Raw genomic sequence first — 23,203 nt, forward strand, 5'->3', positions numbered from 1 at the left:
GATCTTTATCAATCAATGAATCTTCTCTTTCTGGAAGCTTTCTAGAAATCTCTGATTTGCAGCCGGCCCTGTGGCCGAGTGGTTAAGTTTGCGCACTCTGCTGCAGGGGCCCAGTTTTGCTGGTTTGGATCCTGGTGCGGACATGGCACTGTTCATCAGGCCATGCTGAGGCGGGGTCCCGCGTGCCACAACTAGAAGGACCCACTACTAAAATATACAACTATGTACTGGGGGGATTTGCAGAGAAAAAGCAGAAAGAAAAAAACAAAAGATTGGCAACAGTTGTTAGCTCAGGTGCCAATGTTCAAAAAAAAAAAAAAGAAATCTCTGGTTTTACTGATAGCAACAGTGCCTCAAAGGAAGAACTGAGGAAAAGCTCAGTTGCCATGACTTGGAAAAGGGCAAGCATGCAAAATGAATGGAATATTCAAACTAGCTCTACATTATTTATGAAATTCATTCCATCACTTAAATTCTATTATTTATCTTTCTTATTGTTGTCTTCTGATCAAAAAACTAACCTATACTTGTGTAAAACAAGTCAAACATTACAAAACCACATGGAAAAGTCTCTTGTAATCCATAGCCCTATGAGCCCTGGCAAAAACAATCACTGTTAACAGTATATATTCCTCCACATTTTTTCTGAGCCTATATAAACACATATATTAGTGTCACTACAAAAATGAGCTAACAAAATGGATATCACTTGACTACTTGTTTTTTTTAACGTTATCTCTTTCTATGTTAATAGACAGACTTACTTCATTTTTTAAAAGTTATACAGTAGGTCCATAAATTAACTATTCTTAAATCGGTACCTGATTTTTCCCCAATTTTTCACTTTTTACAAAAATGATACTATGATCATCTATACACATATATTCACCAACTTTTAAAAATGATTTATAGAAAAAATTCCTGTAAGTGAATGTGCTGAACCAAAAGGTAAGAACATCTTAAATTTAAATTCTGTTCTGTTACATACAGTTTTTAAAAGATAAAATCAATTAACTGACTAAAATACAAAACTGCACACAATTCAATCACTCAAAAGACAAAGGAATGACACAGCACTTAATTCTGAACAAGAGGGAAGAACTGGTTCCTGACGTCAAAAAAATGGAAACTTAGGGAAGAAGGGACATCCTGGACTTCATGGTTAAAAAGAGGACTGTCTGGGCAGGGCAAGTCGGAAATGAGCCCTATAATTTAGGAAAGTGAATTTCAAAAATCCAAAAATTATACATCTGATTCCATAGACGGCAAACCTAAAAAGAGAATATGGCTCAAGCTGGACATAGGCTTACAAAATGAAATTCTAACAAAATTAAAAAAATTTTTTTCTAATGCCAAGAAAGAAAAGGAAAGGTTGAACAAACTACAATGGTTATATCTGGCATTCTCCAAGGAGATCAAACATAGTTATTGCATACAAAAATGAGCACATAACTAAGGACGAACAGAGAAAAGTGACACGAAACACTAAGAACAAGGTCAGATGAGTAATACCCCAAAATGAGCTGACACTAAGCTATATTCAGATCCCAGTTATTGGATCAGAACACCTACCTACAAAGAGGAATGTTTCAAACACAAGTTAGGCAACAATTTACAACCCAAACAGTATCATAGGTAGTAACTGCAAAGCATTTACAGATTGGGATGGTAACCATATTTTTGCATTGAGTCTTAGTTGAAAAAAACGAAAGTAAACTCCTAATTTAAAAAGTAAATATACTGCCTTTTTGGGTACACAATCACAACTCAAAGAACCTTGTGGTTATTCATTAAAGCAAAAGAATATACCGGAGTGTGATGGCTCTTGCTACAGGATCATTACTATGAATCACAGAGAAAATTCTCTTCACAAATTCATCCACATTTAGAATCTTCTCCAAATGCTTCTCACTTTGTTGAGTAACTTTGAGAACACAGAGTCTCAGAAAATTGTTTCTATGAAAAACCAGAGAGAAAATAAATTAGAGCACTTTAGGAAAGCAACATTTGATCAGGAATCAAAGCAACATTAATGATATTAAATTTTAGCAATAGGCCAATATTTTTCAATCTTGTTATTTGTCTCATTAGTAAGCATTAAGGTCTATACCCGAGGTGAGTCCTAAGCCTAAGCAGTCAGCAATGCCTGCAGGCCTGCACCAAAATGGCAGTGACATAAAGAGAAGCCCTGGAACTGAACTAAACCTCCTCAATCATATTCTAACCAAGGCCAAGAAGTCAGGTGGCCCTCCTCCTCTCTCAAGTTGAGTCTACAACATCTCTTCTTCAAGTCTGATTTGGCGCATGGATAAGCACATGAATGCATGAAGAATGGTGGAAAGAAGTGGGAGAGGGACTGGGGAGGAGAAAAAAAGAAATAGGTATTTATTCAGTGCTTACATGTTTCAGGCACTTCACAGTCAATGTAATCTTATATTATAAAATAAGCTATTAAATCAGAAATTTCTCTGTGCAAAGTCACAGATATTTCCAAAACATACAATAATATATTAAGGTGGTGTTAATGTGATTTATCCTATTCCCCTCAAAAATAAGTACTCTCTGACTTATACTCTTCATTTTTGCTTAAAATGCCATTAAATGTCACATCAAAAAGCGTTGCAAACTGCCATGTGCATCCGCTAAAATGGTATCTAGCCATGTGGAAGTCCTAAAAGGCAAAAAGAATAAAGACCACAATATAAAACAAAGAACTATGGACAAAGTGCTTTAGGATGCTGAGGCTTTATAAAGACTTACCCAACTCTGAAAACATCAGCTAACTTCAGGAATGCAGAATTGATGAGAATAGGGAATGGATACTTTTGAAAGAGCCTGGGAAAGCGAACAACTGCCTCACACTGTTCACCAAGTTTGCCAGATCTTAAACCTATGGAAAGCATAAAAAAGGGAAGAATACCTTACAAATTTGTGGCTGTAATAAGGCAAAAAGAGCAAACACCAACAAAGTATTACACAGTAAAATTATTTACACAGTAAAATAATGATCATTCTTAACAATTAGGTAAAGTACAGTTATAACTCATTATCTTCCTAAATATAAAAATGGCATATGAAACAGTCATTTGGTAAACTGCCAGTTTTAGATAGAGAATAATGAAAAAGAAACTATTTTTTTAAAAAGGTTGAGTTGATTAAGAATATTCAGGGTCATAAAATAAATCTCAACAAACTTAAAAGGACTGAAATCATACTATGTGTTCTCTGACGATAATGGAATTAAAATAGAAATCAGTAAGAAAAATATCTAGACCATTCCAAAATATTTGGAAATTAAACAACACATTTATAAATAACCCATGGGTGAAAGAAGAAATCAGAAATGATTTAGAAAAATATCTTGAACAGAATGAAAATGAAAGTATAGTCTGTGGGATGTAGCTAATGCAGTGCTTCAAGGAACATTTATAACATTAAATGCTTATATCAGCAAAGAAGAAAGGTCTCAAATCAATGATCTAACAAAGGAGCCAAGATAATGCAGTGTGAAAGGACACTCTTTTTAACAAATGATTCTGGAACAACTGGATATCCATAAGCAAAAAAAAAAAGAGAATCCTTAATTTGCACCATATACAAAAACTAACTCAAAATGAACCATTGACCTAAATGTAAGAGCTAAAATTATAAACTGTATAAAAGAAAACATAAAGGAAATCTTTATGAGCTTGAGTTAAGAAAACAATTCTTAGATAAAACATAAAAAGCACAAACTATAAAATGAAAAAGTGATAAGTTGAACTCCATCAAAATTAAAAACTTCAGTGCTCTTCAAAAGATACTGTTAAGACAATGAGAAGACAAGCCACATACTAGAAGAAAATATTTACAGAACATGTATCTGATAAAGGACTTCATCCATAGTTCTTATACCGCAATAAGACAACCTAATTTTTTAAATAGGCAAGATTTGAAGAGAAATTTCATTAAAGAGGAAATATGGATAGCAAAATAAGCACATGAACAGATTCTCAACACTGCTAGTCATTAGGCAAATGTAAATTAAAAACCACAATAAGATACCACTACACATCCACCAGAATGGCAAAAAAAACTTAAAAAGACTGACAATACCAAGTGCTAATGAGAATACGGAGCAACTATAACTCTCATGCATTGCTGGTGGGAATGCAAAACTATACAGTTCTTTGAAAAACAGTTTGGCCTTTTCCTATAAAGGTAAACATACACTTCCTATACACTCAGCAACCCTACTTCTAAATATATATCCTGGTGATGTCTATACAAAGATCTGCATGCAAAGGCTCAGAGTAGCTTTATCCATAATAGCCCCAAACTGGAAACAACCCAAATGACCATCAACTATTTGTGAATGAATAAACAAATTGTGGTATATCCATACAATGGAGTGCTATACAGCAATAAAAAGGAACCAATTACTGATTCATGCAACAACATGGGTGGATCTCAAAATCATGCTTAGTGAAAGAAGACAGACCCCCAAGGACTGTATACCGTATGACCCTATTCTATGATACTCAGAAAAAGGCAAAACTATGGGGACAGAAAACAGATCAGTGGTTGCCAGGGGCTGGAGAGAGGGGATTGACTACAAAGGGGCACAAGGAAAGTTTTGGGGCTGAAGGAAATGTTCTATGTCTTGACCGTGGTAGTGGTTTCATATGACTGGATACATTTGGTGAATTTTACTATATACAAATTATACCTCAATAAATCTAATTTTAAAAATAAAAAACCCACCAACAAACAAAAAGAGTTAACGTTCAATCCTTAAAAAGAATTCACTAAGAATGAATATCTTGGGTGGCCCAGTGGTTAAATTTGCGCACTCCGCTTTGGCTAATAACAATTTAGCAATAAGCCCAGGCTGAGGCAGTATAGTACCCATCTTGCTTGCTCTAGGCCAATTTCAACTTCAGGATAAGCCAAGCACCTGAAAATGGGCGCCCAGGACAGTCAGATCTTGTTCTGATGGGTTATCCACTTTATTTCTGTTGCTAGCTACAACCAACTTGAGGAAGAATGCCCTATCACAAGACCAATGATCATAAGAATGCCACTGTAAGACCAGAGATTAAGCTGAAGGGATGTGATTGCTGTTTCTAAATTTTACTTTCTATTCTCTTACCAAAGAAACAGAGATCTCTTCCGTTTCAGCACCTGGAGTCAAACAGTGCTTAATTCAGTTGCAACATGTAGGCAGACTAGGGAGAACTAAAATTGGTTGTCTGTAAACTGCTTATTCATTTAAAATTCATTTGAAGCAGTGAAACTCATTATTCTAAACTTATTTTAGCACTTAAAATGTGCAGAACATTTTGCTAGGCTAGTGATCTTCAGCTCTGGTTGATCATCAGAAGCATCTGTGAAACTTTTCAAAAATACCTATGCTATGGTTCCACTCCAAACCTACCAATCTCTGGGCCAGGGGCCCAGGCATCTGTTTAGCTGCTTTGAGAAGGCAGGCACTTAGATCCTCAAGACACCCTCTAACACTTGTATCTTACTTGTCTAGCGTGACTATACTGGAGTTAGAAAACCAGCAGGCTGCTGAATCTGGTCCACAGAATAATTCGATCTTATAAATATAATGTTTTTAAAGCTTTTGAATCCATTGTCAAATTTTAAAAATGAAATGAGATTTCACATAAAACCGAGGATTTCTGGCTTTTTTGAAAAATTTAAAGATCTGAAATGTCACTGAAGGTGGGAGAGTCTTGACCAAAGAAACACTGTAGCATTGCAGGTGTGTGATGAAGGCCAGTTTGAGTTTGATATCATTTCTGATAACAGCCACATAGCTTGTTGTATGACTTTTTCCAGCAATTTTTGGCTGCCTTTGGGCACACATGACTAGAATAGAACCTTGGATGAGAATCTAAAGTACTGTTAAGAAAGATAATGAAGTTAATGAAATGAGAGATGATGAAATCTAAGCTGGATAAAGAAGTAAAAACAGGAAGAGACTGATAGGTAAGGAAAAGTAGACAGATACTGAGGTCTGAATGAAAATAAAGAATAGTTAACAGCAGTTAATCATGATGATGATGATGATGATGATGCATTTGTTGTTAGTGCTGACGATTCCAACTCCTAGCGACCCCATGTACAGCAGAGCAGAACCCTGCCCAGTCTTTTTGCGCCATCCTCTCATCTTCCAGCGCTCTAACAGACAATGCTCCACTGCTATTCATAGGGTTTTCCTGGCCAATTTCTTCAGAAGTGGGTGGCCAGGTCCTTCTTCCAGGTCTGTCTTAGTCTGGAAGCTCTGCTGAAACCTGTCCACCATGGGTGAACTTGCTGGTATTTGAAATATCTGTGGCATAGCTTTCAGCATCACAGCAATGTGCAGCCACCACAGTAGGACAACCAACAGAGGGTGGTTCCCTGACTGGGAAACAAACCCAGGTCATGGCAGTGAGAGCCCTGAATCTTAAGGACTAGATCACCAGGGCTGGCTTGCTGATGCATGTTAAGTGCTTATTCTATGCCAGACACTCTACTAAGCACTTTATATGTATTAAACTCTCACTATAATCATAGAAGTTAGGTACTATTATCCCCATTTTAAAGATGAGGACACAGGCAAAGAACAGTTAAGTAACCTTCCTAAGAAACAACAGCTAATAAATGGCAGAGATGGGATTCATATCCTGGCAACCCTCTGCAGAGCCTCTGCTCCTAAGCATTACGCTAAAACGCACCTCTAGCACGCAACTAGAGGATAGAGGCTAAGATTAAAGAAAGGATATTTGAATTAGTGATTTCAGAGTAGCATAATTCTGAGGGATGACAAATTCCAGGGAATTGAGGAAAAAAACATAAACTACAGTAAACTTGGGGTTTGTGATGTACATTAATCAAACTTTTCCAGGTAGCATGTATCAGTCAGAGTTCCGAGCTGCAAGCAACAGAAATTAACTTTGGCTGATGAGGCAGAAAAAGGTGTATTAAAAACCCAATAAACTGTTTCAAGGCTAAACGTCTAAGAACACCTAACACCACACTGCCAAACTGATTAGATGAGGAAAACTGTTGTTGCTAGGAAACACCAGATGTTACAATTAGCTCTGCTGTCATTTAGGAATGTTGTAGCCATTGCTGCTGCTACTGTACACTAGGAACATTGATGCTACCAGGGCAGGGAACTGCGAGTATACTCTTTGACTCTGCCTTCTTGCATCTCTAAATTCCCAAATCACGGAGCCTGGAGGAGGTTTGTCTGATTGGCAGGGCCTAGTTCACACTCCGCACTCTTGCAAGGGAAACTATGAAAGTGAGTTTTTGCTTCCACCTTAGGGAGACAGGGCTCAGGATGTGGGACATTCCTCAGGCACAGGGAGGGTGTTCAAATGATGCTAAGTGACCACCAACAGGACCAATATCCACAACAAAGAACACTGCTAATACACATTACCATACAAGCACATTTTAAGAGAATTCATTATATACACTCCTTGCTTTAGCTAAGGAGTGAGGATGATTCAAAATGGAACCATAACACAACACATATACATCTTAAAATATATTCATTAAAAATAGGGGGAGGGGATGGGGCCGGCCCAGTGGCAGAGCAGTTAAGTTCGGGGCCTGGGGTTCGCCCGTTCAGATCCCATGCACGGCCCTACACACCGCTTATCAAGCCATGCTGTGGCAGGTGTCCCACATATAAAATAGAGGAAGACGGGCACAGATGTTAGCTCAGGGCCAATCTTCCTCAGCAAAAAGTGGAGGATTGGTGGCAGATATTAGCTCGGGGCTAATCTTCCTCAAAAAAAAAAATTGGTTTAAAAAGGCAGGGAGGGGAGAAAAAATACAAACAGAAGTATAGACCACACATTATAAGGTAACCTAACAACCCAAAGCTTCATAAATTGATAATGGCAAAGTCTCAGTAAGTTATATTTAAAAAGCAGGAATAGAAACCATTGAAATGACTGTGAACTCAACTGATGATGCATTAATAATAAAGCATCCTTCCCTCAAATTTCAAAAATTATCCATAAATGCACATGGTGGGTTGTATGCAATATCATGCAATATGCAAATAGAATACTGATTTAGGATCATGAATTAAGTTTATTTTATGAATGTTGACTTTTAGGAATATTTCGCAACTCACTTTGTAAGTTACAAGACAGTAGCTCTTAGCCGTACATAAAAATGAGTCTAGGAATTTCAGTAAGAACTGGAGAAGGGCCCTGGATTTTTGGATCAGTTCATGGTCCATCAAGGGATCACCAACCATGCTTTCAGAATCAGTCCTTTCTAATGCTGTTTCTGCCAGCCCCCCACAAGATTAGCACCTGAGCTAACAACTGTTGCCAATCTTCTTTTTTTTGTTTCTTCTTCTCCCCAAGGCGCCCCCCCAGTACATAGTTGTATACTCTAGTTGTGAGTGCCTCTGGTTGTGCTGTATAGGACACTGTCTCAGCATGGCCTGATGAGCAGTGCCATGTCTACGCCCAGGATCCGAACCGGCAACCCCCTGGGCCCCTGAAGCAGAGTGCACAAACTTAATCACTCGGCCACGGGGCCGGCCCCTAATGCCAGTTTTTATGTGGCTCTGAGTTGTTAAGACTCTGACCCTAGCCTCAATTCTACCTGATCTTATAGGTCTACTTCTCAATACTGTCAGACCAAGTTTGACCTTGTAATACAGATTCTCAAGAGAAAGAATTTGACTGACTCAGTGTGGGTCACATGTCCACTTTTGAATCTATCAGTCATAGCATGGAATTTGTCACCTGGTACAAACCTGGCTGCAGAGGCCTCTCTCTTTAGTAGGGGATATGGAGATACAGCCAAGGCCTCATAGTTGTTTATCATAACAACAACTACATCTGTGCCAATCTTGGTCTTATGGGGGACTGGTCTTGGCCACCCCAAGATACGTCTCTTTAGCATGAGGATTATTGGGCTGGTTGCTTTTGATAAACTGGGACAGGGAAGGAGGCTCTGAGGAGTGGAACTTGCTTGCCCTTTGTTAGGAGACATTTACACTGTAAAGGAAATCTCTATCTGTAAAGGTGCCTCCCTCTCTGTACCAGGAAGAAGAAAGGGGATGACTTTATTTCTAGAAACTCTTAATCAATACCAAAGGCAAGGACTTAAATCTGCATAATAATCTTACTCCTGTTTCTGGTAACCTCCTGTAACTGACTCCCCCCACCCCCAACATCCTCCTTTGTCGTTAGCTGAGATGCTACTTAAGGTGGGGGCTTCAGCCATTTTGGCGAGTTGCTCAGCTTGCCTGACCTCTCCCATGTATACATGTTACAAAGCTTTGTTTAATTTTCTCCTGCTATTCTGTCTCATGTGAATTTAATTCGTTCTCCAGCCAGACGAACCCAGAGAGGGTAGAGGAAATGTCTTCCTCCGCTACAGTCTCTTGCAGTCTGAGAATTCATATATTTGGAACATAGGTGAGGTGATGGCACATGAAGGGAAAATTAGGGAGAATGAATAGTTGTCCTGATTTATATCAATTTTCTATTTCATAATTACATTTTTCATTGAGCACACCATCAAGTTTTTCACACAATATTAAGTTCACCAACATCTTGAGTAGCAATTCCACTCCCTAAATTTCCTCCCTTCCCACGGCCCAGCTGCAAGGGGAACCACTCTCTTCCCCATTGCTCTCTCCCCTCATCCTTTCCAAGGCTAACCTCACAGACAGCAGATAGGCTGAGTGATGTCACTTAAGGGAGACTCTCTCTTTTCCACTCAAAGTGAAGGAGGTCTTGCATAAGTTTCCCTAAATCATCGGGACAATTTCCCTATAAGCTGACCTAAAAATCTTTAGACTTACTATGCAGAAGTTAGATCAATGAAAAAGTTACAGTAATAGAGTAATTTATGTGAGATATGTCTTTTATAATGCCTATATTACAGTAATGATTATCCACATTATGAATGTGTCAGATAAATGTAAGTTGTACTTGATTATGATACTTAACTCTGCTTATATATGCTCAGTCTTCACAGAAACTCACTCGACATGGTTATCAGATTAAAACTTTAAAAAAGGGACAGATAGAAAGATCTGTACACAGCAGCGAGAGTGGTCTTTAAAAATGTAAACCAATCCACGTCAGTCCTCTGCCTAAAAATTTTCAATGCCTTCCCAATGCACTCTGCATAAATTCCAAACTTCTCGTCCTGACTGACAAGGCCATATCAGATCTAGCCCTGTCTGTCTCCCCAGATTAGAGAGCAAGCTTCTTAAAGCTTTTTGTTCACTAATATAGCCCAAGTCTGAGTAAAATGCCTAACACAATGGAGGTGATCAGTAAATATTTGTTGAATTAATGAATGGCTATCACATGAATGATGTGTTACTAACTACATCCTGGAGTCAGCTTCAAAATAGCATCCATCTATTCCTAGAGAGATTAGAAATGAGTAGCTTACTGCCATGCTTGCTCAAAAAGCTCAGAACAAAGTGCAACAGGTTATAAATATATAAAAGCTTGTAAATGGCAGCATTTCCCAAGTCTGTTTCTTAGGACACTAGTGCCACAAGATATTTCTTTATAATGGAGTTCAATTGTGACATCTGTCTACCTAACTGCCTACTTAACATGTCTAAGAGACATCTCAAATTTAATAGTCCCGAATTGATTTGATTTTCATTCACTCAGTAAAAGGTAATATATGTACTTGCAGTAGCTCAGACCAAAAACCTCTAAGTTTTCCTCACCTCTTACTCTCACATTCTTATCCAATTCATCAGCTAATCTTGTTCTACCGTCAAAATATATCCAGAATCTCAGCACTTCACTCAGCTTCACTGTAACCACTCTGGCCCAAGCCACTATTTTCTTTTCCCTGGATTGTTAAAACTGCCTTCTCATTAACCTCCCTCCTTTTACCCTGACCCTCCCTCTTCGGTCTACTCTCCACACAGTAACCAGACTGATCCTTCTCAAAGATAAGTCAGATCATGCCACACTTCTGCTGAAAATCCTCTGTGATTTCCCATCTCCTTCAGAATTAAAGTCAGCCTTTTCAATGACTTGCACTGCCCTGCATGAACTGGCCTCTGATTTTCTTTCTATCTTCACTGCCTATCACACTGCTCCAGATATATCATGCAAAGCAAGCTCCTATCTCAGGGCCTTTGCACTTGCTGTTCCTGTATTTGATCAATGAGACCTTTCCTGACTATCCTATATAAAGTAACAAACCAATCCCAACCCCACACACAGTTTTCTCCAGCCCCCTTCATTTGTTTCATTTCTCTTTAAAACATGTATCACGATCTGTGACAACATATGCTTACTATATTTATTGTCTGTTTTCTCTGTCTAGAATATAAACTCTATAAGGATGCAGGCTTTGTTTTGTTTCGCTGCTGTTTCTCTACTATAAAGCCTGATCAAATAAGCCACGTGTGTGAGTGTCTGAGTGTCTGCCTGTCTTGGGGCGGGAGGGAGAAGGGCTATGAGGGGAGAAAGTCCTATTAAAATACTTTGGGGGGCCAGCCCAGTGGCACAGTGGTTAAGATCACATGTTCTGCTTCAGCAGCCCTGGGTTCACTGGTTCGGATCCAGGGTACGGACATGGCACCACTCGGCAAGCCATGCTGTGGCAGGCACCCCACATATACAGTAGAGGATGATGGGCACGGATGTCAGCTCAGGACCCGTCTTCCTCAGCAAAAAGAAGAGGATTGGCAGCAGATGCTAGCGCAGGGCTAATCTTCCTCAAAAAACACCAAAAAACAAAAAACTTCGGAAACAGTATTCCTTGGCGTGCACTTTGAGAAACTCTGGTCTGTAAGTTTTGGAACTAAAAGAAAGCTGTAATTTACAGCCTTCTGACCCTCTGACTTTTGGCTCATAAAACAGAAATACTTTAACAGGTAAAGGATGAAATGACTCAATATTTAAAATACTAAACTATATTTTAATGAAACTGGCTATTTCCACAATCTAATTTCTTAACAGATTTAAAAGGTATGGCATGGTGAGGTGAAAAACAACAAAAGTTTTACTCTGGTCTTGTCCAAACTATCTTTCTGAGCCTGACACTCATCTGTAAAATACTCACCCAGGGCATTGTTGGCAAGGTTGCACACGATCACTTACTTAATATGTAGGACTCACACGCGGTTTACAGTTAAACACTCAATAGCCACCCATTTATTTTTTATAGATATGAAATATTTCTATTTCAACTTGTAAGAATGAAAAATTGTGTTATATTTTTTCTTACCATAACTGCAAATTTTTAGGAATTAAACAATTCTAGATTTCTAATTTCTTCAGAATCTCATCTTGATCTCTGTTCTACAACCACTGTCCTATTGTCATTACGAGATGAGACCACCTCACCAGATGGGTGAAGTGTGCTCCCATCCCATCAGATGGGAGCAGAGTGGTGGAAAATGTCTTTAGAATTGCTATGGATATCAGATATCTGGACCTGCAACTTTCACTGGGGAATAAGGAAGGAATTATCAGAATGGGGAGGAGAAGATAACATAGCGTTTAAAACACACATTTAATGTCACAATTTTATATTTCTGAGGGGAAAAGCCCTAGAGCTTTCAGAAGAGAAAGCAAAGCTCACCATCATTTTCTTGGTGGATGGGGATGCACTAAAGAAACTGTGATTCAACCAAAGGATTATATCATTGGACTGTTGTCACATTTTTGTGTTGATCAAAAGGAGTTAAAAGTTTTTTAAAAAGTCTAAGAAACCTTTATCTAGACCAACCCACTAGAAATGTTTACAGGTTAAAAAGCAAACAAGTCAGAACCACAGAGTCCCAAGAAAGTTAATACAATGTCCAACTCAGAGAGCTGGGAAGTGACTCAAAGTCAAATTAGATCTTTCTAACCTCTAATTCAGTACTCAATACATCATACACTGGCCATGGTTAAGCAAGAATTAACTGCATACCAATTGACAAAATGTTGCCCCCGTTCAATAAAAACCACTCAAGTACACTGAAACAAAGGTTACATTTTAACACTCAAGTTCTTTACTGACAAGTATCTGCCCTTGTCTCCCCATCCCCGCATCTTAGAAAGAAGGCCTATCTCTTTAGCATTTAATAAGTGCTTCTTTTGCATACCATTATATCACTTAAAATTTATAACAGTCTCGTCAGCTCAAGAGTATTGTACCCACTTTGCAGACAAAAAATCGAGATTAAGAGAAGTCAGGTGAGCTGTTCACGATCATAAAATGAGCGGAAGTGGAATTCAACTCAGTCTAACTCCAAACCTCCTCCAACTCACTAAGCGGCGCCCCCAGCACCACCCCTCCCCGCCCCCGTGAGGAAACAAAACTCGTGGAATTTGGCTGCAGAGAAGCAACAGGGGCTATGCTTTTCCGATGGTCTTGGCCGTACATAATCTGCCTAATAACCTGCAGGTAACAGAGTTACAAAATCAAATGAATCGCTACACCAGTGCAAGATTATTATTTAGCACTCTTGGCCAAGAGTTGGTCTCAACTGAACGTACTGAAAAATAATTTCACAATTTCAATGGAGCCTTTTTAGAAACTGCTTGGAAAACCGGGAGACTGTGCCCTCAAGCGGTCAAAACCGGCCCACCAATGGAGCTCGCTGCTCGTTCAACTGGTGCAAGGCCAATCCAACGACGCTGCAACTCTCCTGCAATTTCCCCAAGCTGCAAAAGCTCTGGACCCACCAAGAACGCAGGCACCCGGCCCCGCCCAGGGAAGCTACCCGCATGCGCCTTCCCGGACTCTCCAGAGGCTACCACCGCCTGGTGGCGCCACTTCCCCCCACGCCCGTTTCACCGGCTCAGCCCGCTCTTTCGAATACCTTTGTCTAATTCCATAAGGGCAGAGTTAGCATCCAGCTCCTGTTCGCCATAGCCGGCATCTGCCAAGAAAGACTTAGTTGAGTTTGACGCCATGACCCGAATAGTTACTCGACTAGCCTATTCAGAAAGATTGCAAACTCTGCCCCAGCACCGCCATCTTCTTCCACCACCTTCTCGCGGATTTTTCCTCCGCGCTCTGTCAAGTCGTGGTACGCATGCGCCCTGGTCACCCCGCCGTTCGCCAGCGCCTCGGCGGCCCCCCGCGCAGGCGCTCAGGGAGCTCGTGAACTCCAGGTTCCCGCGGCTGGGAGAAAAGGAGGCGGGGATTCGAGGGGGGAAGTGACTTGGAGGCGCCCGGACGCCACGGCGGGAGCCAATCAGAGGGCGTGACGTCAGTTTGGCGGGGAGTTTGGTGGCCGGGGCTTACAGTGGCGGGAGTTGGAGGCAATAACGAATCGTGTTCTGAAGAGCGCAAGCTACGCTTTCTGCCGAACCTGGGGGCATTTCCACGGCTCTTCCCTCAGTTGAGTCTTCTCTTCCGGCCCAGATGCTCTTCAATTCGGTGCTCCGCCAGCCCCAGTTTGGCGTCCCGAAAAATGGTGAGTAACGGCCATAACTGCTGCTTGTTGCTGGCGGGATTCACCTCCCCCGAACAACACCTCGGACCAAGGCCGACTCCGCTTCAGTTTCCCAGCCCCCGGGGCCCTTCTCCCACGGCCAGAATGAGTTCGCGTTCGCAAGAACTACTCAAGAAAGCTGCATTTTCGTGCCCTTGGGACACTTTTAATCGTAATCGGGAGTTTTTAAATCGGAATGTAGGCTGACGGAGGGAGGGACGTTGAACTGACTGGCCTCCTTTACGGCTGATGTCCGCGTTGCACATTAACTGGAAAACGCGTGCGTTTTTGTGTGGATGTGGTTCTCTCGACAGTCTGGTGAGATCGTCAAGACTCGTATTCCTCGATTAATTCATTCATTTGTTGCAGAATCTTAGTGAGCCCTACTATTTGCTGTAAACACCCGTGAATAGGACCCGCTCGCTGTTAAGGAACTCAGTCAAGCAGAGAACACGAGCTTCTAGCGTGGTCAACATTTTTTTTTCCCCTTGATTACTCCATGGGCATAAAAATTCGAAATTAATAGCGTGAAAAATACCCATAACCACATCCCCCAGAGATGACCCCTGTTAACGGATTGAAGTATATTATTCCAAATGTTTTTCAATGCCAGAGGTAATCTGTATTGTTCTTTACAGAAATGGGATCAAAATGTTTTGTTTGTCACTTTAACGGGATAACTTGGACCTATTTCCGTGTTCGGATGTGGAAATCCGACTTATTCGCTACAGTTCTTGGGGTTCCTAAGGTTAAAACATTCGCAGTAGGAGTTTTAAACTTAGGTTTGGGTGTCATCAACCTGAAACTTTTTAAGTTTCTGATAAGGGGGTTACTACCCAGATTAAGCTTGGTTAGAAATGAAATCTCCTGCATTTAAAGATGTCCTAGGTCTTCTCTCCCTTTAAAACCACGTGGAAAACAAAAAGAAAAGAATCTGAGAAGGGAACTTTTTATATTTAATCCATGAGTCTAGGAAAAGGATATTGAGAAGGAGGTTGAAGAGTAGCCCCTCAACTTCCTGCCCCCAGTCTAAAATGTTATACCATCTTTACCTACTTCTCTCTTAGATAATCTTTCAAATTATATTCTAAATGCCCCTCTTTCTGTCTCTCCTGGGACCCCTTGCTTGAGTAACTTCTCTATCCTCTGTGTCATGAGTGGCAGTACTGCTCAGTGGTTAAGAGCTCTGTCTTTGGAGTTAAACTGCCTGAGTTTTAATTCCAGCTCCACTCCTTGCTATCTGTGTGACGTGGGGCAAACTGTTTAGCCTCTGTTTTGTGACAGATTTTCTCCTAATTCTCCAATCTGTCCGTCTGCTTCTTCCCTCTCTGCTCGTTCGTTGTTAAGCGTTAGACACTGAAATTCTTTCATTCTTATGTATTGTGCACTGAACTTTATAGGACCTTCTTCTCCTTGCCCCTTCCATGTTGGTGTTCCATCCTAGGTCCTTTTCTCTTCCTACTCCCATGGATCATCATAGCCGGAACCAGGGCTTCTTCCACTCCTACCTGTAACCTTGCATTCCGTGTACTTTATATCCATTCCTATGAAAGTTTTATGAGTGTCTTTACCCAGATGCTCAGTTCCACAAGCATCTCAAACTTACGTACCCCAAAGCAAACTCACTTTTCCCCCGTACCTGCTATATTACTTACTTTAGGGAGTGGTCCTATTCTTGTAAACTAGTTTTCCCAGCCAGAAATCTGAGAGTCAATCAAAATTCCTTCATTCTCCTCAAGATACACATTTAGAAATTTCCATTAAAATCTCTTGAATCCATCCTCCTGTATTCCCACTGATGTTGCCTCTTCATCATATCTTGGATCTGTTCTATGCTTACCATTCCATTTCTCTGAGTTGGGCCCTAATACCTTCTTGTCTGGATTATGTCTCCCAATTGGCCTATTAGTTTCCCTCTCTCCAGTTTATTCTCCATATTCCTGCCAATGATCTTTCTAAAATGGAAATCTGATTACTCTTCTGTGTGTTTTTAAATTGGCTTTTAAAAGTTTTTATCGTAAGTTTAAACAGATGCAAAGGATCTAATTTCTGGCCATCATGTGGATATTGGCATTTTAAAATAAAAATGCTATGTCCCTCTTTAAAATGTGTCTAATAGAAATACTTTAGTGAGTTGATACTCACATGAATCCTTTTTTTAAAATATGAGCAAACTCTTTAACTGCTAGATAGTCTATGTAGTTGCTTTTTCCCCCTGATTGTATTACCACTTTATTTCTCCCACAGAATTTTTCCAAAGGTAATTTGATTATAGATTACCTTCAAAAATTATTTTATTTATCACTGTATCATTCTCCTCTGTGTAAACAAATACATTTAAGTTGAAATTTTCTGTGATCTTAAGGCTCCGAGTGTTAAAAGTTTCTTCTGGATTGAAATATCACAATTATTAGTAGTATGCAATTGATAAAAACAAGGTAGGTTAATAATTTTGATAATTATTAAGCAAAAAGTAAAATTTTAAGTATGTATTCATTTCTTTTAAGGAGATGAAATTGGGTGTTTATAATGCCTTTATTAAAGCAATTATCCAATTGTCTCTTAGTTGGGATCCCGGAAGTTTTTATATCTTCAGTGAAAGCAAAGTGCAAGATTGGGATATATCTTTTGAAAAATAGGAGAAAGGCACTGATGAAGGGAGACGGGAAAAAGAGAGCTACAGCCTTCTCAGAAAGATCAATTTTAGAAATGCATATATATGGAAGTTGAGTATCTGTAAATTGGTTCTTTGAAAACTGTCATGTCCTCAGCTACCCCTTGAAAAATCTGCGTGTAACCCGAGGGGCTTAAGTTGTATAATGAGGAAAGAATAGGCTTTTCCAAATGAGTGTCGTTGCGGGCAGCATTACAAGTTCTTGTTGGGAAAAGCATAGCACCATAAGGATCCAAAAGTAGTTTAAGGAGCTGGTCCGTGAAGCGTGTGTTGTGGGGACCGCAGAAATGGAGGGGTAGATAGGGACTCATGACTAAGCCACGTTAGGCCATGTGTTGGTGTGGGATATTAGTCTGTAGGCAAGGAGTCCGAGTTGAGGGAGTCACTGTTTACTTATAAAGAGTTAGGTCTCCAGAGCATATGATCTTCAGTTCCACCTAAATTGTTCAAGATTCAGTCCCTTTGAATTCCTGTGTTGCAGTCATTAAATTTTTTTAAAATCCCAAACTACAAGTGTATATTTACATAACTTTAGAGCAGAGGCTTTGTTTTTTAAATCATTCTGTAGATGGATGTTTGTGAACTCTACAACATAACTAATTGTATTCTTTTAATGGTCTTTAATGGCTTGTTTACAGTGATATCTGACCTAGAGGTAATACCGCCCAGGAATAATTACTAAATCTGAATTAAATTTCTTTCCCTCCTTTGTACTGATTCCTTCGAGTTATCTCTATGAACATCCAAAACTAGATTTGTCTGAGGTTCTGTCAGACTAAGGTATTTCTCCAAATAGTATTTTTAATGAAAAGTGAGAATTAAAAGTACCCCAAAGTGTGAGTTTGTTAATTATTTAGACAGCTCTCAATAAATTGTAGCTTCATTGTTTCCTCCAATGCTTAATAAACATTTGGTTCTCAGTAACTATTTATTGAATGAATGTTGCTCATACATTTTTAAAATATGGTGACCCACATATCAAAATGATAAAACAAATCTTTGAAGATGGTTTACTATTTAGGACCATAGTACACCTTAGGTCTCTGACCCAAGCAGAATAAACTTTCCCTCCACCCTGAATTTCTTCCTCTCTCTTGTATATTTATTGAAAACGTACTAGTCTTTCAAGACTTAGTTTGATTTCACCTCCTCTAGAGACTTCCCTGAGCCTACTACTACTACTAGCCAGGGCTAACTAATTGTACTGTTGCAGTATGTACATAAAGCTTTACTTTAAAATTGCTCTAATATACTTTAAGATACTATGACTTGTTGCTATTAACATTTTAGAATCCTAGAATTTTGGCACTGGAAAGGAAAGAGGAAGTGAAATTAGTATATTGTGAGTATGTTAGTGGCTACAGTAGGCACATTGATGTACAGTATTTCCTTTGACTCTTTGCCCATTGGATTATGTCTGATGTTGCTAGTAACTTAAGAGTTTGCAGTCATGTTGAATTAGAAACTCTAAAAACATAAAATTTAAATTGAAGAGAATGGCAGTTTTAATGGTTATGGTAGTCTTTGTGGTTGTCACCAAAGTGTGGGAGAAGGGGTAGAATTTTTTTAATGTGCCAAGTCCACTTGTTTCTTGCAGTCTCAAGTACACTAGTAAGAGTCTTCATGTAAGATGGTAGGCCCAAACCTATACCTCACCAGAAGTTGGGAGTGCTCTTTCATTTCTTCCTTAGGAAAATACCAGAAACTGTATTCCAGAGGACCATGAATAGTGAATGGATTTCTATTAAGTATATAAAGCTTTTTAAAACAAATGTTTACCTCCATTTGTGAAAAGTACTGAAATATAGTGATACTGGAATTCTATAAGGAATTGTGTCTTATTTTAGGATGGTCTTCACAATACCCTCTACAATCCCTTCTAACTGGTTATCAGTGCAACAATAATGATGAGCACACTTCTTATGGAGAAACGGGGGTCCCAGTTCCTCCTTTTGGATGCACCTTCTCTTCTGGTAAGAGAATTACTATCTAAGCTAGGCTTGGTCAGAAATGAGCTATTTCACAATTATGGGAAAAATATACTGAGGTGTCTCCCTTTCAAGAAAATGTAAGTTAGATAGATGGTAGAGTTTTTCTAATTGTTCTCTCCAGATTTATGAAGTAGACTTTTCTTAATCTCTGCACAATTATGTATTTATAAAGCATAGGACTATTATAGCATCATTTTTTTTTCAACTGATAGAGGGAACGTGTTGCAAAGGTTTAGGCATCATGTAAACTGTTTTGTCCAGTAGATATCCCTTTAATCTGATTGAATCTCTCTCTATCTGTAATGTATTGGGGAATATATGAACAGAAATAGAAGTACTTGTCCCCGCTGTTAATAGTTTAAAAGAGGAAAAGTAAAAGGTTGTGAAAAGGGAATTTAAAACTAATAGACTCAGCCTGCTGGTCTATCAGATACCTTTTTTTTGCCATTGGCCACTACAAATCTTCTTTTGTTTAAGTACCACCCTTGATTCAGCCCTTCTCTAAGTAAGAGATTATCTGAAGATAATTTTGGTGGTTTTGTGTCATTTACTGAATTAGATGTTATGGCAAATTTTAAGCAATCTTTAATTCAGATTACCTCTGTACCATACCAGGTGCTGTTTGGGTAGAATCATCTTCCCCTTTTTCAAACAGATTCTTTTGTGTTTACCTTGTAGCTTTCAATTAATCTATAATAAATTGTTTATAGAGCTTTAAAATTTTTGTGTTACTCTCTATATATTTTGTTCTTTATTTCTTATTTAGCTCCCAATATGGAGCATATACTAGCAGTTGCCAATGAAGAAGGCTTCGTTAGATTATATAACACAGAATCACAAACCAGTAGAAAGAAGTGTATCAAAGGTAAGTCTAGGTCAAAAATTTTTAACATTATTTTTAATTCATAAAGCCTCAAATAAATTATTTGAATACATTCCACCCTTCTGATTAAATCTTTTTAAGGACTAGCCTGAAAATATATGGTGGGCTATCTTTATGTCAATAATGGTTAACCATGGCGAAGCAATGTAATGTAAGAAAAATACATTTTAGGATTAAAAATAGTTCTTTTAAAAAGTTAAATCTTTTACACTTAATGTGGTTGGGGGAAACATTGCTTTAAAATATTTATATTGGTCAAGCATCTTCCGTTCATTGAGTAAAGTTCTGCTGACCTTAAGCAGCTGATAATTTGGAACTAGAAGGTCAAGTGTTGAAATAACTAAAATAAAATAAAGACTAAATGATGTAGAAAAAGTACAAAGAAAGCACCACAAGTGTCAAAGAGAAAGCTCTCATGTAGTAATGAAGGAGAGGACATCTGAGTTGGACTGTGGTATTTAGACCAATGGAGATAGAATAGGACACTCCAGGCAGAGGGGAAAGCATTAACAAAGGCCTAGAGATAGGATATAATAAGGAAATAGAGAACGATCCAGTTTGGTTGGAATACGATATGTGGAAAACACTGAGATAAGCTTTGCAACAGAGATTAAGGCCAAAGTGTGCAGAACCTTGAATGTCAAACTAAAGTACTTTAGACCCTATTCAGAGATGGAGATTTTTGAACTGGAGAATGTTTCAGAAAGATTCCATTTTAGAGGATATATTAGTCATCTCATGGAAAAGAATTTGATATCAAATGGTAGTTCTATGTGGTAATGAAGAGAATGTGTAATGTCTGTGAGTCCACAAATTCTCTTTGGCCCATGGACCATAGGATACTGACCACCGATCTTTTCACTACCACTTTTAAGGCATTTAAACTGCTATTGATATCACTACCATAGAATATTTTAGACTGGAATATAAACAGTCCAGACATTTTACATTCACCATTTTCTTTGTTTAGAATGGATGGCTCACTGGAATGCTGTCTTTGACCTGGCCTGGGTCCCTGGTGAACTTAAACTTGTAAGTGACTTTCATTTTATTAGGATCTGGGTAAATACTGGTAAAGGGTTGCTTTATTAAATTGTGATACTTTCTTTGAAAGGTTACTGCAGCAGGTGATCAGTCAGCCAAATTTTGGGATGTAAAAGCTGGCGAGCTCATTGGAACGTGCAAGGGTCATCAGTGCAGCCTCAAGTCAGTTGCTTTTTCTAAGTTTGAGAAAGGTAGGTTTGTGCCTATCCTTTCATCTCCTCTTTCATATCCTCCTTTATGGTGAGGTAATAAGAAGCCGCAATTGCTTCCACCCTTTCCACTGTAAAAGTTGCTGCTATACCTACATAGAGGATTGAGATTCTAATATGACTGAAAACTTCAATGAAATAAAGTTGGGTTTAGTCCCATTCTTATGGACATTATCTCTAGCTTTTCCCTGAAAGTCAAGCATCTTCAGGTAGTTTTTGGTCTAATCTTGCAGATAAGGTAAAAATTTTAAGCAGCCACAATACCTCTGTTCAACTTTGAGTGTCCTTTGAAGTCAAAACCCTGTTCTGGACACTGATTAACTCTATTTGTAAAATGGTTACTTTAACTCTACTTATAAAATTTAAATGAGATGTAAAGCTGTGGTGGGAAACCTAATAAACTGGACATGATTCTCTACCTAAAATTTACCATGTAATTACTTTAAATGGCTGAATTTCTTACTATGTTTCCAACTATTACTTACTCGCAATTGATCTTTCTATATTTATTTTACCGTTATAATGGAGAAGGAAGATTTAAAGAGTCATATAATACAGAACAGTACTATAGCAGCTAGGGAAAAACTTAGCAGGGGTGTCTGAATGAGCTCTTCATTTCTAGTTTTGTTTTCTTCTTTCTCCATTTGTTCCTCACTAAATATTTTTCTTACAAATAGACCAACATTCATCTCAAAGAAGTGGCTGAATTAATCTAATTTTAATCTCAGAATAATAGAGACAAACATTACAGTCTCCTCTGTCATTAAAAAATAAGCTATTTTTAAAAGAAATATTTTCATTTATTCATCTGAGCATTTAGGAATATTAAACTGAGTTGTTGAGTTGGTTTGGACTCAGGAAAAGGTCCATTTTTTGTTGAGAGGATTGGTGAGGAAGATTGGCCCTGAGCCAACATCTGTTGCCAATCTTCCTCTACTTTGTGTTTGGGATGCCACCACAGCATGGCCTGACGAGCAGTGTGTGGGTCCGTGCCTGGGGTCTGAACCCACAAACCCCGGGCTGCTGAAGTGGAGCGCACAAAATTAGCCAGTATGCCACCGGGCTGGCCCCTCAATATTTTTTTATTGACACACACTATCCTCTTAATTTCAGGTGTACATCATATTGATTAAATATTTATATACATTATGAAATGATTACCATGATAAGTCTAGTTACCATCTGTCACCATACAAAGTTATTACATTACTGACTGTATTCCCTATGCTGTACATTATATCCTTAAGACTTATTAATTTTATAGCTGAAAGTTTGTACCTCTTAATCACCTTCACCTGTTTCACTTGCCCCCCCAACCCCTCCCTGCTCTGGTAACCACCAGTTTGTTTCCTGTATCTATGAGTGTATTTCTGTTTTGTTTGTTCACTTGTATTATTTTTTAGATTTTACATATAAGTAAAATCATATGGTATTTGTCTTTCTCTGTCTGACTTATTTTGCTTTCACTTAGCATAATACCCTCTAGGTCCATCCATGTTGTTGCAAATGACAAGATTTCATTCTTTTTTATGGCTGAGTAATACTCCATTGTATATATACCACATCTTCTTTATCCATTCATCTGTCGATGGACACTTAGTTTGCTTCCATATCTTGGCTTTTGTAAAGAATGCTGAGCATAGTATTATTAATGAAGGTATTAGTTAACATGGGTGTGCCTGTATCTCTTTGAATTAGTGTTTTTGTTTTTTGCAGATAAATACCCAGTAGTGGAATTGCTGGATCACATGGTAGTTCTGTTAATTTTTTGAGGAACCTCCATACTGTTTTCCACAGTGACTGCATCAATTTATATTCCCACCAACAGTGTATGAGGGTTCCGTTTTCTCCACATGCTCACCAATACTTGTTATTTCTTGTCTTTTGATAATAGCCATTCTGACAGGTGTGAGGTGGTATTTCATTGTGGTTTTGATGTGCATTTCCATGATGATTAGTGATGTTAAGCATCTT

At 38.8% G+C, this 23,203-nt stretch overlaps 2 protein-coding genes across 4 annotated transcripts in view; one reads left to right on the plus strand and one right to left on the minus strand.

Moving 5' to 3' along the window:
* INTS7 (integrator complex subunit 7) overlaps nt 1-14,030 on the minus strand; it is a 91,859-nt gene extending 77,829 nt beyond the window's left edge. The window contains exons 1-3 of the mRNA XM_014834876.3: nt 13,811-14,030; nt 2,761-2,890; nt 1,810-1,956 (exon numbers count right to left, since the gene is read on the minus strand). Of these exons, the coding sequence (XP_014690362.1) occupies nt 1,810-1,956; nt 2,761-2,890; nt 13,811-13,904 (371 nt within the window). The 5' untranslated portion in view covers nt 13,905-14,030. The remainder of the gene's footprint in view (nt 1-1,809; nt 1,957-2,760; nt 2,891-13,810) is intronic.
* Nucleotides 14,031-14,209: 179 nt separating this feature from the next.
* DTL (denticleless E3 ubiquitin protein ligase homolog) overlaps nt 14,210-23,203 on the plus strand; it is an 84,459-nt gene continuing 75,465 nt past the window's right edge. For all 3 annotated transcript variants that reach the window (XR_001397063.3, XR_006519526.2, XM_014834877.3), the window contains exons 1-5: nt 14,210-14,410; nt 18,950-19,075; nt 19,860-19,958; nt 20,947-21,008; nt 21,091-21,211. Coding sequence is in view for 1 of the 3 variants with exons in the window: in XM_014834877.3 (XP_014690363.1) it covers nt 14,359-14,410; nt 18,950-19,075; nt 19,860-19,958; nt 20,947-21,008; nt 21,091-21,211 (460 nt within the window). In the remaining 2 variants the exon portion in view is untranslated. The remainder of the gene's footprint in view (nt 14,411-18,949; nt 19,076-19,859; nt 19,959-20,946; nt 21,009-21,090; nt 21,212-23,203) is intronic.

The sequence above is a fragment of the Equus asinus genome, chromosome 25 (assembly GCF_041296235.1).
Source record: "Equus asinus isolate D_3611 breed Donkey chromosome 25, EquAss-T2T_v2, whole genome shotgun sequence".
Classification (NCBI taxonomy): Eukaryota; Metazoa; Chordata; class Mammalia; order Perissodactyla; family Equidae; genus Equus; species Equus asinus.